The 17,607-nt window shown below is 50.7% G+C and overlaps 4 protein-coding genes across 4 annotated transcripts; all 4 read right to left on the minus strand.

Moving 5' to 3' along the window:
• Positions 1-1,821: 1,821 nt before the first annotated feature.
• EJ05DRAFT_540184 (uncharacterized protein) lies at positions 1,822-3,635 on the minus strand. The gene is made up of 3 exons (XM_033749581.1): positions 3,253-3,635; positions 2,443-3,201; positions 1,822-2,394 (listed from the first exon to the last, which is right to left on the minus strand). Exons 1-3 carry the CDS (start codon positions 3,511-3,513, stop codon positions 2,203-2,205), a joined length of 1,212 nt encoding a protein of 403 aa, XP_033597903.1. The 5' UTR covers positions 3,514-3,635; the 3' UTR covers positions 1,822-2,202.
• A 7,493-nt stretch (positions 3,636-11,128) lies between these two features.
• Positions 11,129-11,976, minus strand: EJ05DRAFT_502913 (uncharacterized protein; the record flags this gene model as incomplete). Its single annotated transcript, XM_033747329.1, has 2 exons — positions 11,129-11,797; positions 11,851-11,976. The coding sequence occupies 2 exons, from the start codon at positions 11,974-11,976 to the stop codon at positions 11,129-11,131; spliced, it is 795 nt and encodes a 264-aa protein (XP_033597904.1).
• Positions 11,977-13,623: 1,647 nt separating this feature from the next.
• Positions 13,624-14,164, minus strand: EJ05DRAFT_478465 (uncharacterized protein). Its single transcript, XM_033744462.1, has one exon. It carries the CDS (start codon positions 14,109-14,111, stop codon positions 13,842-13,844), a length of 270 nt encoding a protein of 89 aa, XP_033597905.1. The 5' UTR covers positions 14,112-14,164; the 3' UTR covers positions 13,624-13,841.
• Positions 14,165-14,736: 572 nt separating this feature from the next.
• EJ05DRAFT_478466 (uncharacterized protein) lies at positions 14,737-16,845 on the minus strand. Its single transcript, XM_033744463.1, has one exon. It carries the CDS (start codon positions 16,429-16,431, stop codon positions 14,938-14,940), a length of 1,494 nt encoding a protein of 497 aa, XP_033597906.1. The 5' UTR covers positions 16,432-16,845; the 3' UTR covers positions 14,737-14,937.
• Between the last annotated feature and the right edge of the window lie 762 nt (positions 16,846-17,607).

Raw genomic sequence — 17,607 nt, forward strand, 5'->3', positions numbered from 1 at the left:
GCGGCCCTCGGGTGGCTAAGGACGACGCACCGGGCTTAGGAGTGCCCGAAATAGCTTGAGTGAAAGGGGAGGGGAGGGGGCCGGAAGATACACGCCGCACGGGTGTCAAAGGCTCGGCCGAGGTGGAAGAGATCCGGGTGCCAAAGCATGAGTAGACGGGCATAGCCGTGAAGTGATCGTCACTCTTGTTTCTTTGCCCGCAGATGTTCTTCAGCACGTTTCTTTTACCACAATCATCCGTTCTCCTCGCTCCCGAAGCTTCTGCCGCCACATATGGAGGAATTCCTCTAATGAGTTAACACTATCTTCCAGGACATCACTAGCACTTTCTGAGCCGCTGGCCAGCTACCGACACAGGACCTTTAGTTTTGATCAACCTCACCCACTGACTCTGCCCAAGCCACTGACACGTATCAAGAGCCACGCAGGTGCAGACAAGACTCTTGAAATGGCAAGCAAGATATAAAAAGCAGCGCGCTGTGCGGACCATTTGCATTACACACCATCTGAAACAAAGGCATGCATGCTATCATCGACGAGGCTGAGAAATCAAGTCCATTCAATTTTGAGTCTGCCTCGCACTTGTTTCCCAAAACACAACTTACCAGGGAATCCGCGGAACTACACACGCGAGAAAGCTGAAGGATCGCAAGCCCTGTCTTCTTGCACGTTAAGTGACGTTGATGACTACTGACTCGAGGCCCTTCCACCGCAATGGTACTGAACTCTCCGTCTAGAGTTACAACGGGCCCTTACTAGTGCCCTTAAATAGTGACCCTTTCGAACAGAGCCCTGAAAATGTGATGCTTTCGATCAACTCGCGAGCAGACATGACATCGTCGTGAAACGTGTCTTACCTGATTCTTATCCCAGCTCACCGTTGAGCAAGGGCATATCTCAATCTCAAATAACTCACCCTGGAAGTAGCCGATCCATATTTCATAGATGATCCAATCCAGCGCAACGCAAAACTGTAGTATATACACAGCGCAGCACAATCCCCTACCGTCCATCACAGTCACACCGTACCAGCAGCGCGGCCTGGCGCCACGCGCAAGCTTAACCATCCTTTCTCGCTTCGGCGCACGAGGCCGACGATCTGATAAGTTAAAACCAAGATGTGGCTGTCAGAGACCGTTTTGGCCCCCCTTCTTTCGTCTACCGTTGTACAGCTATCTCATCAACCCGGGATCTCGCTCTCGCAAGTAGTCTTTCGTGGTCGATCGCTCTATGCATCCACCCGCAAATCCCTTGCCGCTTTCTACACTGCTTGCAGCGTCCTGGGACTCTCTGAAACGTGTGTCTGACTGCGCTGAGTGGCGGGGGCGTGGGAGGGAAAATGGAGACCTGCTGCGATCTCAGCGACCCTTCGAATACACATACCCGTGCTAAAATATGCATACGTCGGACCGTCGTTTACGCGTAGTACGCGTAGTGTAGACGGATTAGGAGATTGTAATCCAGGACGATGATCTCGAGATCTGCATTTGGGTCTGGCCGTGGGCTCTATGATGCGTGTGTCTATAGTCGCGATTCGATCAATTTTTTCTTCTGTGCTATGTACGAGGCAAGTTCCGACGCTGACTCCATTGAATACCTAGGTTACAAGCAAATCAGTTCTCCGCCCCCTGCTGCGCATCGCCGCATGAATTGCCATTGTCCATTATCGTGGCGCAAGCTGGGCCCATTGTCCTGATCTGTCTTATGTGTCTTTGCAGCTACCAAGGAAGTGTCTTGGTATAGTATAATCATATCAGTATGTCTCACATGCACTCATAACCTGTTTAGATAGAGAAAATGCGGAAAGATAGTTCGTAGAATATTGTCTTGTTATTCTCGCAACGCTTTTGCGTTATGCTATTGGTATCGTATGCCCCTTCATCCTCGTCGTTACGCGAAAATCCCATTTCGTCGTCGGTCATCGTAATATTTTATATGCTGCCCCAGGTAGATTGTACAGGTAAGAGGTATCATCACATGTTGCGCCATGCCCAATGCGTAAGTAATCAACTTTATATACAACTCCGGCAAAATCCGAAGTAGAAATTTTGTAATGCCATATACCAGAAGAGATGGTCCGTGGAGGATGGTGGTTGGCCAGAAGGTAATTGCTATGCAGTGTAGTTGTTTTGTCCATGTAGCTCTATAGGAGGTACGTGGCTGAACTCAAATATTGAATGTTGGGTAACTGGCTTGGGAACATTACTGCTGAATGTGCATATATGGCAAGAAGGCGTGCGCATCTGTTGGTGGACTGGTCGCATACTGTGGCATCGGGCTTTCGTAGGAAGAAGTAGTGGTAGTTGTGTATGGTGTTGGGCCTGGATCAATGTCTGCCCATTTTCGCGCACATTGTCGTGCTGACCATCGGTCTGATGCTCCATATTCAATCATCTAGTATATGTTAGTAAACATCATCAAGCAGATACCGAGATAACATACTTTGGAGGCGATAATCTCGTATTTGCTTTGTATCCAGTAGTCATGGGCTAGATGGAGGGCTTGAACGTCTGCGTTGGTCCACACCCGAAGTCTCTCCCGCAGCCGCTTGAGACGCATTTGAAGAGCTGGGATCTGACACGTCTTGCCAAGGTCCGTTTGGAATCTCATCGCGATGTCCTTCCATGGTAGACTCTCCTCGTCCTTGAGTTTTAGTAGAAGCTTGTCTTCTTCCGTAAGTTCCTGTGTAACAGTGGCAGAGTCTGAGCGTATTCTTCGTTTGTTTGGGGAATCATGGGGTTCTTCCGAATCCCGGTGCCGCTTCTTGGATGACTGAGACTGAGCCTGCTGGGACGGGTTCGGTGCTAGAGGAATGTACGTCCGCCTCGGCTGAGGTGCATTAATATCATTTACACTAGGTATAGCTGGCTCGGTATGATGCCGAGGCGTCCGAGGGCCATATGGGTAGTTGTGAAGGGGGTCCATGGGAGGGCTTGACTGATGAGAAATACCAAGACCGTTTGACTGTTGTTGCCAAAGGAAGTCTTCAATACGAGGACCAGAAGTGGGGCTAAAGGTACTGGGGCTACTTCGAGGTCTTGGGGGTAGTGTCGAATCGTACGATGAGCCAAAGTTGTAAGCCGACTCTGCTACTTTGCTGGTGTCGATATGTGGTAGTCCTTCTGCTTTGGAATACTCTGGAGGCGAGAAGGGGCCTAAAGAGGGGGTGATGTATGTGTTATCAAAGCTAAATTCGTATGTCTAGTCGATGTAAGTAATGTTGAAGAGCAAGTGTAGGCAAATTCGACATACGCTTGCTGGTATTCCTGAGCTGTACCAACCCGAACTTTGCATGTCGTGGGCGACGACAGTAGATAGAGGCTGTGGATCTTCGGATGTGGAAGGTAGGTATGCAGATGAGAGGGAGTCAGTGGTCATAGTCGACACTGGCGAGTTCAGTGCCAGTGAGGGACAGCACGACGAATCAACAAAGGTCGATTCTGCGAATGCTGGAGGGGACCAACGTTTGTCGAGATTGGAGGGAGCCACAGGACTTTTCAATACCAAAGCCATTGTATGATTGACGGGACGGGACGTGGAGGATTATGGAGTTGATAAAGGATGCTTCTGGACGTGCGGTTCATCACTACATAAATGCAGGCTGGATTAGCGGTTTAGAAGAGTGTGAACATGGCAAAACGGTTAGCCCTTCAAGCCAACCAGCTACACGCATCTCAAGGTCAGAACGAAATTAGTCGTGAGCAGCGTACCCATGGAGGCCGTGCATCCATGCATGTAGGCGCCCTTGCACTCCCTTGCACCTCACCACCGGCTCGGGTGGCGCGCGAGGCTCATGGGGGAGGGGGGTGGGGGCGGTGGAGAAGGAGTAGTCGAGAGGTGAGAATAGCAGTAGGACTAGTCGTGCGGCCCTTTCAGATCTGCGGTGTGTCCCGAAGCAGATGGATGCTTCGGGAGTGAGCCGGCGGCCACTTGCAAAACACGCCAGCTATACCTCTCTGCATTGCTCCAGTATCTTCTGTTCATAGACCGGAAATAATTCTCCCCAATGTACCAGGAACCTGTTGGGGGTTGCTTTTGCTGTGCCTGCGAACTGTGTGAAGTCATAGACACAAGGACGGGACAAGGCCCGTACCCTTCGCCGCCGTCCGGCCCATGAAATTCAAAATCCCGTAAAGCCATCCGACGTTTTATTTGATCTTCTTTGATTCATGCGCCATCTGGAATGTGCCTCTATCACAGGTGGGAGCCTTGCCATTTGCTTTCCGCCTATCATGTTGAAGGAGGCAGCGGGACCACATGGACCGGGTGCGTATAGATGCAAACCTCGTTCTGTGTAGGTACGATGTTGTCTTACTCTCAGGCACATCTCTCGCGCCGCAAGTAATGCGCATTACTGTCATGGAGATGGCAATGTCTGCCTCTGTATCTCGCCGTCCGATCCCCGGCGAGGCAAGCAGCTCGAGCAAGTGATAGGACTGGTTGCATTTCACTGCCCTCAATTCGCGTTCAATGTCTTTCGACTCCCCATGTCGCTATGCTTCAGGTGTTGCCGGGATAGAAATCCTTCGGCACACCAGGGCAGAGCGAAAGCGGGCAAGGCCTAGTTCCACGGCGCACGATGCGGCCGGTGCTTGACGACATACAGCGTGGAGCACAGGGATGTGTACTGAAGAACTGAAGAGAGAGGCCCTGCGCCCACGCTCCGCAGCATGGTGTGTCCACTACTGTCCCTTGCTTGGGGAGCTTGCAAGCACTTTGACCGTTGGTTGCCCACTAACGGTAAGCAGAAAAATCGCCCGCCGTCAAGAGATATAGATAGTATCTGATCGTCAGTGCCAGTCATCATCCTTCAGAGAATGGTCAAAATCCGCAGTATTCTCACATCGGGATGTCGGCATTATTGCTCAGCATTGTCGGACTCTATGCGCTTTCTGTGCCATGATCATTGGTGTGGTGGTGGTGGTGGAAGTCGCCGTCATCGCAGTGGAGCAAATAAGCCCGGACGGGGGGAGAAATGATACCAAAAAGCCACACTCGTCTCTCATTGGCGTAATCTTGCTGCTTTGCGATCCTTCCAGAGCAAGCCAATGTCGTTAATTCCTCTCATTATGGGCTGTGCCGTACAGCTGATGCAATCAATTTAGCGGCTTGTGCTGCATCTTATCGTGGACACGAGCTCGGGACTACTCCCTTAATTGGTCTTCCTTGAGCTACATCTGCCCCTAATGCCCCCTGTTTGAGCGCTTACACACACACCTACGCCTCAATCTCACCGCAAGCCGGCAAATACGTTGACCTCTCATTTTGCGGCATTTCGCGCTGTGGTCTTTATCTCTAGCCAGCGGAATGCTGTCAACATCGATGAGGTTTGTGATTTTACGAGATAACCAGAAGACAAGGCGACAAATTTGCACAGGTGCATCTCGTAAGCCCACGATCCCTCGTTCAAAAATGCGGAATACAATGGTCGAAATAGGCAAATCTTGCCCACGATCAGGTATGAGCGCGAGAACACCTTGAGTGTTCCATGGCCATCGCTTGCAAAGGGCATTCTTGTGGCTATACTTCTGGCCAATTGTGTCACGATCGCGGCGCAGTCCGAAGCCTGACACCGTACCCCTTGCAAAACTTTACCACGAGCTTCTGGATTACTAGGGTTCTTTTGATACTGCTGAGTGCGCGTGGGGAAGTTGAATCATGTGGTGGATGTGCATCGAACTGAAAGCCTCCCTTGCGGCAGTACAACCTTCCGGATTAAGCCAATACACCACTGGAAGAAGTCGCAGGACTAGATTTGTGTCTTCGTGGAATTCGAACTTCCCAAGTTCCACGGTACTTGGTACAGAATTCAGAGCGAACAGTAGCTGTTCGATGACGGTACAGCCGAGTGGATGTTCCCTTCCCTTCCCGTTGGATTGTTCTGACCTAAGCATGGCATGATGCGTGAGCAATTCAATGGCAGTCATGATCGGACCCTGATAAAGTTTCATGACCAGAGAACACCTGCAACTGTTGCTACTTGTAATAGCTCATCTGGGGGTTCAGTAGGCATTTCCGAGATTAGCATCGGAAGGACCCAGCCTGAGAGATTCGCAATATCTCTCGTAATAGCCCCGCAATCCTGGTGGCGTATTGTGTGCACTGGCTAAGTGTTCCTTCGAGCCCAGACAAGGAGTTGCTATTCCGTCGCGGAAGGGTGTACGAGGTGGTCAAAGGCATTGTTAAGTCCTTGACCTTATTGCCATGTCCACTTACATGGCGAAGAAGCCCACGAGAATAAAGGAAATACTAGCATGGTCCATGGACAATAATCGCGGATCGACATTTGCTAGCTTAAGGACGGGTACGAGAACGAAGGGGATGAGTTGTGTCTCAGTTTCTCACATGCAGACACTTGCTCGATGAAGCAAATTGTACTTCATAGCTATGTAAGACGTGCTCGAAGCTCGACATTTGCGTGGATCAGAGAATCCATCCGAAGAGAAGCCGGCGGTCCAAGCTTTCCTTCGGTACTCTGGAGGATGCCATCTGGTGAAGGAATTTTGGGACATGATGTAAACGAAACAAGGGATGTTCAACAAAGACAATCAAACAGCTTTCCAAGGCGTTATCCCTTCCTCCAAACATTCCTACTCCCTCGGTTGGGCATGGATCGGTCCGATATTTGACTAGAAATAGACGGGAGCGTGCTCCGCAGCACAGAGCTATTTTGGTCTCCACCAACGTCACTATCATCGATTAGCAATAGCTTTACTACCCTCTATCCCAGTCGTCTCGAGTAGCACCAATGGGCCAAGCAACGTTCCTGAATCAATCGGGGCCAGGGGTCGGCTTTGTGCCTCAAATGCAGATCACGTCGAGCCTCACATATCAGTGAGATGCAGCGCTGTTTCAAACCAACAGCGGTCTCGCTGCTTGGTGCTGCATGCTTGATCAGCCGTCATTTAGCAAGGGTGAGGAAACGGCTTCGCATTGTCACCTTATCGAAACCTGAGAGTCATGTCAGCGTGTGGTGTGACCCCACAGTCTCATACTTGCTTTTTGGCCACAGAGTACTACTAATGGACCGAACAGTACCCACTCTTGGTCTTTGAATCCTCATTGTACAGGTCTAGGCTCAAGACAATGGCTTTTGCAAGAGTTCACGAAGTGTGCAGCTTCCTTCTGCAGACACTTCAGGTGTATCAATATAGCATGTGAAACAATTTCTGTTGCTCCGTCTACCTCGGAAGACACTGTCACGTACCATATCTACACACTCTGTTCGTCTTCGTTCCCTAAGGAGAATTTGCCGCCTTTTACGCTTGAACTCGGTACAGGAGATGATAACGGCTTACAAGATGTACGATTTTTCCCATCAGTACTGAGACGCCAACTATGACAAGAATTCCGTTAACGGCAAACGAAAGAGCTCCAGGTAGTGTAGAAACTTTGCACTTGGCGAACTTATACCATTTCCGTCGCTATCGAGACAGCAATATGCTTCACATGTAAGAGCTATGTGGCACTGATGACGGTGTGAACTTGTATATTTTACCTGTCTTGCATCGAGCTCCAAACCTACATGGCTACCAAGACATGGATCGGCGCTACCGTCGATGAGAGGACTGGAATTTATGTACCATCCTGCTACTATTCAGTCGGCATACTGTTCTCCCATTCCGCCGACGCACTAAGTCCTGCTGGCCTTCCTTGACAGTTGTACGGAAGATTTTCCAAGGATTTGACTTCAATCAATGTGTTGGTCGTCCTATTTTTGATTATATACAGACAGTGCACTTCAACCCGGTAATAGCGCTTCACAAACCAAGAATGTCAACACTGCCGCTGTACGCATAGTGTATAGGGGCACCTCCCGATTACCTACACCGGCCCGGCATTCTCCAGGCCAAACTATAACGGGATCAGATCCTTGTTTTCTTTCACCGGATCTGCTTGATAATGTCGTAAAGCCAGCATAGTCGTGATTGTGATTGTTAATGTCGTCAGGGGTTAGAGCTGCCCGACGCGTTAGACCACGCTTCACACAGGTACATAATTACCCGGCATAGCAATATTTATATCATCCACCTAGTCTCATTCTTCCTCTCTCCTTTGTTCTTTATCGTGCACAACGAATATCCGATGTCTGTGCTCCTTTTTGCGACCTGAATACTCGCGACCTGAAAACATCATGCGTTCGTCTCGTTCGGACCACGATGATTTTGGTCAGTAGCTGTCACTGATGATCACCACGAGCACCAAGTGATATTGGATAACACGCTGATTACGTGCAGACATACTCGCGTTATTGAGCCAATGCAATGCTAGAATGGCCGAACTCTGAGGGTTGCGAATAGGAAATGCACGAGGGGAAGAATTCCATGGCGTTATGCTCTTATAACTTGACCATTTTATACAGGACCAGCATGGTTGTGTTTGTGTACGCATTGATACAGTAAATATGCAAGTCCATGAATAAGTCAAAACTGAGATAACGTGCAGACCCGTCATTTCATAGTCTAGTACTAACCGGCATCGAGAAGAATGTACAAAGCGCCCACCCTCCACCAGACAAACTCTTCACCAAGCTCAGCAGTACCTCCAATCCATAAGCACAGCAATATTATGGCTGGCTCTCGACGCACCCACAACCGCTTACGTTCTTCGATGTCTCTTCCATTGCGTGCCCTAAACCTTCCGTCAAGTCGCCTGATGTGCATACTCCAGGGTAGTCTCCATCAGTAGTGTTGATGATGTCCGTCATTAGCACGGTCTCTGTGCTACCATCGATGATTATCATCGCTTAGCAATGCAAAACGTGCTGCGAGAGCACATCGATTCGATTCCAGCGTATGCATCTTTGTGTAGGTGCTCCAGCGTTTAGGAGGAAGGTTCCTCCTTCAGCGAGAGTAATTGGTGAAGCCTCGCTTGATGAAGGAGACTTTGCAGCTTGGAATGATGGTATGGAACTGTTCTGGACATCCTTATGACAGTGGATGTTATCAAGCTCTTCTCGTTTGATGTAACACTCATAAGCTAGGTGTTGTGTATCACAGCTTGTCATTAACAGGTATGCATATTGGTAACCACTAGCCTGACTGTCTGATGATAGTGAACACCACTGCCAAGCACGATTCCATTCCATTCCAAGCACTTGCACTTATCTCTATCTAAGTAAACGAAGCAAACGTAACAACATTCTCCTCACCAGTTCTTAGGCAAGGGAACAGATATCATTGGATATAGATATCCAATCCAGTACCTAATAAGTGTCATAGACACGCTGGTGCCAGCGCTCCCAAGAGCTACCACAGTGAATTTTGCTTGCACAATCACATCCTCGCACGCCCATTCATCACCACTTCTCATCAACGATAATCAGCACCAAAGGTACACACCAATCGACAACCAGACTTTCTCCTCCCATACAGCTCTATTTGATCCTCAAGAACAAAGCCACACGGTCGTATACTCTAATGCCAATCTAACATGAACTCGTGTGGAAAAGACATGACCGGAAGGACCAAGGAATATGTATATATGCGACAGGCATGGATAGTGGATGCATGCAATACCCGGCATTTTGCGAGACAATCATTCACTGTGCGGTCTAGTACATACCCGGATTCTACACTTCCCCACTGATAACGCACCACCCACCACGCCACACAGCCTCTCTCGCCACACATATATATATATCCCCAGAACCTACAGGACACTCCAATTCCATAGATACTCCATTGGCCCTTTATACAGTAATCAACCCCATAATACCGAAAACACCACCTCCCTTAGTGAAAGCTTGTGCCCACTATCACAACACACGATTTAGTTCGGTACCAGATGTATCTCGAGCGTGGGTGTACACTCGCTAGCAAACAGAATGAAGCAAGGAGAAGCTTCTTATACACCTACCCATATCCGCTTTCTAACAACCTACCTGCCATGTCCGCACTTCCCCAACATCCTGACCAAACACGCCCAAAAGATCACCCGAGAAACTAGCAACTCCGAGCACATCAGCTTCAAGCGCAAAGACTATAACTCCACGCTCAACCCCCCCTGCCCTTCCCAGCCCATATAAAAAAGACTACACCGCCATCAAGTGCGCTACTTCCATCTCGCAGTTAAAAACAAGAACAAAAGAAGACAAACCCAGTCCTTTCTGTACCGATGAAGGAAGTCAGGGGTTGACTTCCACTTGACCATACCTGTATCTTCACTTTGCTATGATATGCAATGCTACAACACGACCACGGATTCTTTCATTGGTGTGGCTTAACTTGCTTACTTGCTCTTCTTGTTCAATGGGTTAGCACGTGGGAAAGCATTCGTTGTTGTTGATGATGCTTGCGTAAGGAGCTGTGTCTAGCTATCGAATCTGTGTTGCGTGGCTGGTCTTGTAGTGTGTATATGTAGTATCCACAGTATCTACAGTATCTACAGTATCTACAGTATCTACAGTATCCACAGTATCCACAGTACCAATACTATCCACAGTATCTACATCCCAGCACCCCACAAAACACCATCGACATGCACACGAGCAAAAACAAACAACTAATTACCAGTTGCACATATACTTCGACCTTGTATCTATGCAAGAAAGCGGAGCATAGGCTCAGCGTAGGTGTCCTTCGCATGATGACTACTATGTATAGCAGAGCAGACAGGTACATGCATATTGGCTGTGCAGCATTACAGACATGTACTGCTGTCGAGGAATATATTTAGTGCAAAACGGCTATACATGCCGGATGGAGACGATCGACGCATGAATGCGGGGCCGGGGTTCCCCAGGGCGGCCGTCTATCGAAGGGGGCTGATCTTCGCCAAAACAGGGCATGCAGTGGGCTCGAGCATGTCAACGACACTCACTACACGACACAACACAAGGTGAAAGACATAACGTCATATTGCATCTACAACGGCGCGCGCACATACGCAACAAGAGAAAAAAACGATAGGTATCAAGCGATACAAATCATGATGGTAGAAGACATTAAGATACATGAACAAATAGGGGGTATTTCTATCCACAGAAGCAGACCAGACAAAGACATGGCAGACGTTGGTACGTTTAGGCTGTAAACTTTGGCGCGACGTATTTGGGTTTCCTCTTCCGTTTCCTTTCATTCCTCCTGTGTTTCATGTACAACACACGCGCGCAACAAGCTCAAGCTGTTTACAGGGCGATGGCGGCGAGCACGACGGCTGCTACGGCACCCATGCCAGCGGTGACCTTTCCAGCCGCACCGGTGGGAGCGGGAAGGGGAGTGTACACGGGGGTTGAGACAGAGGTGTACAAGCTGGTGGGCACACCAACTGGGCCGGTGGGCTGAATGATGGTCGGGGCGGGGCCGTTTCCGGTAGGAGCCCACCAAGTGGTAGGGAAGGGGGCGTTGGAGGAGACAGTAGCACTGCACGGCACAGTAGTGTACTCGACAGACGGCTCAACAGTGGGCTCCGCGGATGGCTCGACATACGAATCGACATACGACTCAGGGACGGGCTCGACGGGTGAAGGAGTAGGAGCGTCGCTTGCAGAGCTGAGCGTGATGGTTGCAGGAGCGTCTGGGAAGGTGAAGCCGAACTGGGTAGAGTATTGGAAGATGCGCGGGTCGGACTCATCGACGAGCTGAATGCCGTAGCCGGAGCCAACGGTGGGAACAAGCTTGGGGAACTGCGCGAGTGTGGGCGTCCAGATGAAGGAGCCGGTGTTCGGCGCGGAGATGGCGATGGGCGAGTCTTGAAGCACGCAGTTGGTGGACTGACCGATGCAGAGCCAGAGCGTTACCGGGCCAGGCGAGCTGGGCTGCCAGGTGATGGTGAACGCCTTGTTGAGGGTGACTTGCTGGTCGGTTGTTAGTGGATATGTACAGGGTGGTTCGCGCAGGAGCAACATACCTCAGCGAGTTCCGGGTGGCCGATGGAGTTGCCATTGGGAACGTCGCCAACAGCGTGAACCTGGGCGCTGGCAATGGCAGCAAGGCCAGAGACGAAGAAAGCAGCAATTGAAGTCTTGGAGAACATTCTGACTGAATTGTTGTGAGGAAGTGAGACAGGTGGAAAGTGGAGGAGATGCTTGAAAGGGTTGATAAGAGAGTCAAGTAAAGAGTGACTGGGCAAGGAAGCCGTGAGAGATGGAGTCAAAGAGTGGATGAAGCACAAATGCCTCTTGATATAAGATAGCCTACTGTGAGCTGAGATGGAGTGAGAAGACGAAGAAGAGGTGACTGGGGCAGTGCATCGTGGGCATCGTGGCCGTCTTAACGGGCTGATGTCTGGCGGCGTAGACTGAACAGGGATCAGGGGTGTAAAGGGCTGGACAGTCATGGGTCATGGGTCAAGAGTAATTGTTATTACAGGAAGGAGCGACCGAGGATGACAAGCTGCACGCTCTACCTCATGTAGGCAAGCCCCAACCAGCGTAACCAGCCTGCGCGACTTCCAAGGTTGGAGGAAGGAAGGCGCCACGAGCCAATCAGCGCGTGCAGAATCCCCAGAATCCGGCGAATTTGGTGATTACGGCGTGCAAGTGGAGCCCCGTTTAAGATTGTCGTGTTGCTAGCGTGCGCTCGTCTAAATTTGTGGTGCCTGGTGCCTGGTGCCTGGTGCCTGGTTGCTGCCTGAGGAAGAAGCGAATATCCTCTCTTCTCAGGCCAGACCAGACAACGACCACAACGCACAGGAGTCTCATTCTCCACCACAAAATGTCGCAATTCTGTCTAGGAACTGTTACTAACCTTGTGCTCAGACGCTTCACAATTGCAACCTCACCTCTACCGTCGCAGCCGCACATCATAGTCATCGCACTCTCAAGCAAGCCATCGTTCAGCCCGTCAATAATTCAATGCCGCCCCATTCTGCCTCGCCTACCACCACCACCACACCCTCTCCCCAATCCAGCGCCGCCATCAAGCCATCTCCAAACGCACAATAATGAAAATACCGCCGCCAGCCAGCATGGCGCGGCCGGCACCCAGTCACCGCAATGTAACCTGCGACGCCCACGCCGACGCCGGGCCCTTTTCCGCAAATGAATTGCGCCGCAGCACACCAAATCGGCAGATTACCATCAATCACCCTACCGGCCAGGTTCGGACTTCCCAACGTCCTTTTCCTTCTTCTCACATGCCGCCATACCTCACTCACTCACAGACATACTCTCTCTACGCGTCATCAATAACATCAAAGCCTCACACCACCTCATCACAACTAGGAGCTTTTTTTCTTCTATCGATACCAATCAATCACACATCCCAGTTGATTCATACTAAAATTACGATCCGCCCCGTGCCGCTCGCTCGCTGCCACTTTGTGTGATCCCAGTGTCGTCTTGATTCATTCACTCACTCACTCATTCATTCATCCATCCCACTCCACTAAGAATAATTGTCCTGCGGTATAAACTAGACCTATGCCGCAGCAGCCACATCCCACCTCCCAAGAACTATAATCCCGCCATCCACATATATCACATCTCGTATCCCGCAGCTCAGCGCAAGAAAACCAAAAAAAACCAAAACAAATTCCCCTAAACGTTGCAGTAGTACTGGTGACGGCAGTAAACCATACATAAACCTCTGTTCCCCCTCCCACCCGCCATTCGCCCGCACTACCCACCCCAACGTACCGTACTCCCCCCCCCCGAAAAGCTAATTTCCCACACCCAGGAGTCTGGCCCTAACCCTGGCCCATAGCCTCCGGGTGTGTGAGGTCCTGAGGGAACTGCCCGCACCAGGCTCCCCCGTTGTCCCTTTTCTTTCATTCTTGCTTTCGCTTTCGTGTCTTTCTTCGTACTAAGTAATTATATATTAGAAGTCCCACCTACACAACAGTATTGCCTATTTCTGGGGCTGCAGTACTCCCAAACCCAAGGTTCAAGCGGGGCTCATTCAGCAACGGCTTGGCTTGGTTTCGTCTTGGCTGTCCGCGTCGCGTCGCGTCGCCTCACGTCGTATTGTGTCGTATCGCGCCTGTATGCTATCATCAATTTGCTCAATTAGCACGTAATTACCTGTAGTTTGTATCGCGTTGCAGTCAGTGCAGTCGAAGCACTCATTGAGCACGCCAGGACCCCCCTGGGTAGGGTGACTGTCAGCAGCCGACATAATTCCGGCAACATAGGCGTAAATGGAGGGTGACCACCACAGCACAGCCTCCATTTCTTTTGAGGAAACGACTCAGAAAGAGCAGTCCAGTGAATTAATGGAATATGAGAAGAGGTTTGGATAGTATGGCACGTTTTCGAGTTTCATCTATTAATCAGTCGCAATTGGTAAGAGGTACTAATATACTAACTTGGGTAGTCATCATGAAGAGTTCCAAATACGTAAGATACCTACGTACCAAACAAAGGTTTAGTGGTAGGTAGGTAATTACTGTACTGCAGTAATCAATTCGTAGAGAGAATTGTGAACTAATTACATGTACAGCACAAGTACCTTACTTAGCCCCCGTCTGTGACCAGTACTTAGTTAGGTACCTCAGGTACATAGACTCACAAGTGCCGTTTCAGAAATTCAGGCCAGGCGACGCGACGCGAGGCAGGCAGGCAGGCCAGTGACTTCACCTGCATGAGGTGCCGCCTCCCTCCTTGGCGATTGCGCGATGCGAGTGTCAAGTACCGGTTTGCACCAATTAGTCTGCACAAGTATGTCTGTCTGTCTGTCTGTATGAAGACGACAAAGCGAAGATATCATAGTCTAGTTAATAGGCGCGACTCCTGGCTGCTGTGTGTATGCGTGTGCGTGTGTGTGTGGATATATAACACTAAGGTAGCATCCATGACTCCATGTGAAGCCAACCTGGAAGCAGGTTGACGATCATAAACGCGAAGAGTATCTAATATCCCCATCCAAAGAATTTACTCAAACATGACAGCGCCCGCCTTGCTGCAACGAGAGTTCAAAGAAGTAAAACGCCGTGGCCCATGCTGTACAATTGTTTTTCCCGCGTCTCATACATTACTACTGACCAACAAGAGCAAGCTCAACGCGCTGGCGGAGGCTCTTCACTCTCCTCCACATAGCCCAGCTCCCGGAACAGCTTCTCTGCGCCAAACGCCTCTACGTACGCAACCTCCTCGTCGTCCGTCATCCGCTCCAGCTCTGTTAGTTCCTGATTGTGCCAGACGAAATGGCAGTCCTGCTCCTTGTTCTGCCCACACAACGGCTCCATGTCGCGCATGCTACCCGCCATCTGCGCCACAAACTGGTCCTCGCCGCCATACCCAGTGTGCTTCCAGAACGAGGGGCCTGAAATCATCGTCCCAAGCATCGTGCTGTTGAACGCAAAGGCCCCATAGTCAAGCGAAAACTTGCGCTGCCACGGCGAGTCGGTGCCGGTGACGACGCCGTCGTCGATGGTCGGTTTTTCCCAGTCCCCTGCGCGCAGGTTGCCGACCGGAAACACCCCAACGCGAACGAGCTTAGTCATGAGCGTCAGGAGTTCCGGGAGGATCTTGTTGTCGTCGTCGAGGCCGTAGACGGGACCGTGCCCAAGCAGACCGCGTGGCTGCGGACGGCTAAGAGAATATGCAACCTGGAGGACGGCGTTCTTCTGCGCATTCCCATACGCTTTGGTCAGACCGTACGCAAAGTATACGTATGGCACGCCAGCGCGACGCAGCGTCTGCGAGACGATGGGATCGATGTCTGTGTCATCCTCGGCCACGATCCAGATAACTTGGAACCCTGTCTTTTGCGCTGCCTTGGCTTCTTTATCCATCCACGCACGGAGCGCACGTCCGTGCCGCCGAAAGTACTGTTGTCTCTGCGGCCCTGACTTTCCATTTGGCGAAGTTGCCGTCGTCATGTAAATGGTGGGCTTTCTCAATTCCAGCGATCCGAGTGACCAGGTCATCATATCGGGAAGGTTGTGGAGCGACCGGCGTAATAGCTTTAACGCCTGTGCTTTGTCCAAGTGCTGCTGCGCACAGTACATGTCCAGAATTGTCTGACGCATAAATTCATTCACGTCCGCCTGATTTTTTCCTGGCCATATGTGCTTTTGAAGCGGTCTTGCTGGTATGAACGAGTAGGCGGCTGAAGGCTCGTAGAGCTTGGGAGCCATGGTGCAATTGCAGATTACGCATATGTCGGCCGGCACGGCGGCTTGGAGGTCCAATGGGAACATGCCAGGCTCTGCTATCAGTGCATCGTACATGGGAGCGAATGCCCCGTCGTATGAGGTTGTGTAAGGTAAAGGACTGGAGGCGGCGTGGAAGGTCCCGTATACAACGAGGAAGAGGGCCGCAACCGCAATAATGATGGTGGATGAGCGCGACCGCATACTCTGTGACCTATACCAATGTGACGATTGCCCTGCCCATTCATGTAATTGTGAATATGCAGTATGATGTGATTGTTCCATCTCCAGCGAGGCGCGAGGAGGCTTGACCACATCGCCGTGGACGTCATCGTGTTGTTGGTCCCCATCGTCGAAGGTGCTGACTTCCGCCTTCATGACTGGCTCTCGTTCCATATCGAGCCGTGCGCTGTCGAAAGCTGTCGGATGGTGAAGGAAAGATGGTTGAGGAAAGGGCAGTCCAGTACTCTTAAATTTCGCTTTCTGCACTCGTCGTCTCTTTCTGCGGCCGATTCAACAAAGTTAGCGGCACCTGTACTCTGGCGCGCGGTAAGGCATCTCAGGACGGGATTGTGGGGGTAAGACGACAGCGCATGCAAAAGTTGGGGAGATTGAGAGATTGGAATGATGAAAAGTGGCAGGAGTGAAAGAAGTCCAAGTTGGAGGGGAGTGTGGTAAGGCAGTCAGGCTTATCAGTCGAGCTGATGAATGCGTAGTAAGAAAGGTACGAAGGCTGCTGATGCCCCCACAGCAAGGGTGAAGGGTGAAGCATCACATAAAATGACAGACACTAGGTCCACATTCAGAAAGAAATAGAGGGGTCAGTGATCGAGACGCTCAATTTAGGGCTAAATCAGCCGACGATCCGACGCCTCCTGCACCCACAGCAGAGTCCAGAGCTTGAAGATGAAAGCCATCTGAGTCCTGGTGCCCCCTATTCGTAATTCCGTATCCTGTCATACCGTTGTGTTATAACAGCGATCTCTCGAAGAAGACTCGAAGAAGGCATGTCTGCTTAGAGTCTCGTCGAGAGGGCCAGCCAACCCTAATGTTTCGTCGACTCATGCCGACTTGATGCAAGGTAATACACATAAGCCTCCGGCAGGGGGAGCATATCCATCCAGTAAGATAAGCTGAAGCGCAGCGGCTGTATTCTATTGTACCAATCAGTGTATCCTGCAGCAACTGTCATCCGCCATCCAGTATCCAGCATCCAGCATGGAGGTGGCACCTAAGTAGTTGCGGCGCAGTGTGCAACGCTCGATATGTCAAGAAGATGTTTCGTTGTTCGTAGCAGGTGTACGACGAGGCCTGATGGAGAGAAACTCTCTGTATTACTACTATCGGGCATGAGGTGGGAACAGTGGATTGATTTGTGGACGTTCCGGACGCCAACTTGAATCGATGTGTCCAGTCAGCATCTATTATTATTCCATCTATCCAAGTGGCGATTTCCGCAGGTTGCAGGTCTCGTAGAACCCCTGGAAACGGACAGGGAGAGCGGCCAACTATCAAGGGGCTGTTTCGTTCTCTGCAAAATTGAATGAGACTCAAAAGCTCAAGAGCAGCTCA

Source organism: Pseudovirgaria hyperparasitica, assembly GCF_010093815.1.
Source record: "Pseudovirgaria hyperparasitica strain CBS 121739 unplaced genomic scaffold EJ05scaffold_13, whole genome shotgun sequence".
In the NCBI taxonomy this organism is placed as follows: domain Eukaryota; kingdom Fungi; phylum Ascomycota; class Dothideomycetes; order Acrospermales; family Acrospermaceae; genus Pseudovirgaria; species Pseudovirgaria hyperparasitica.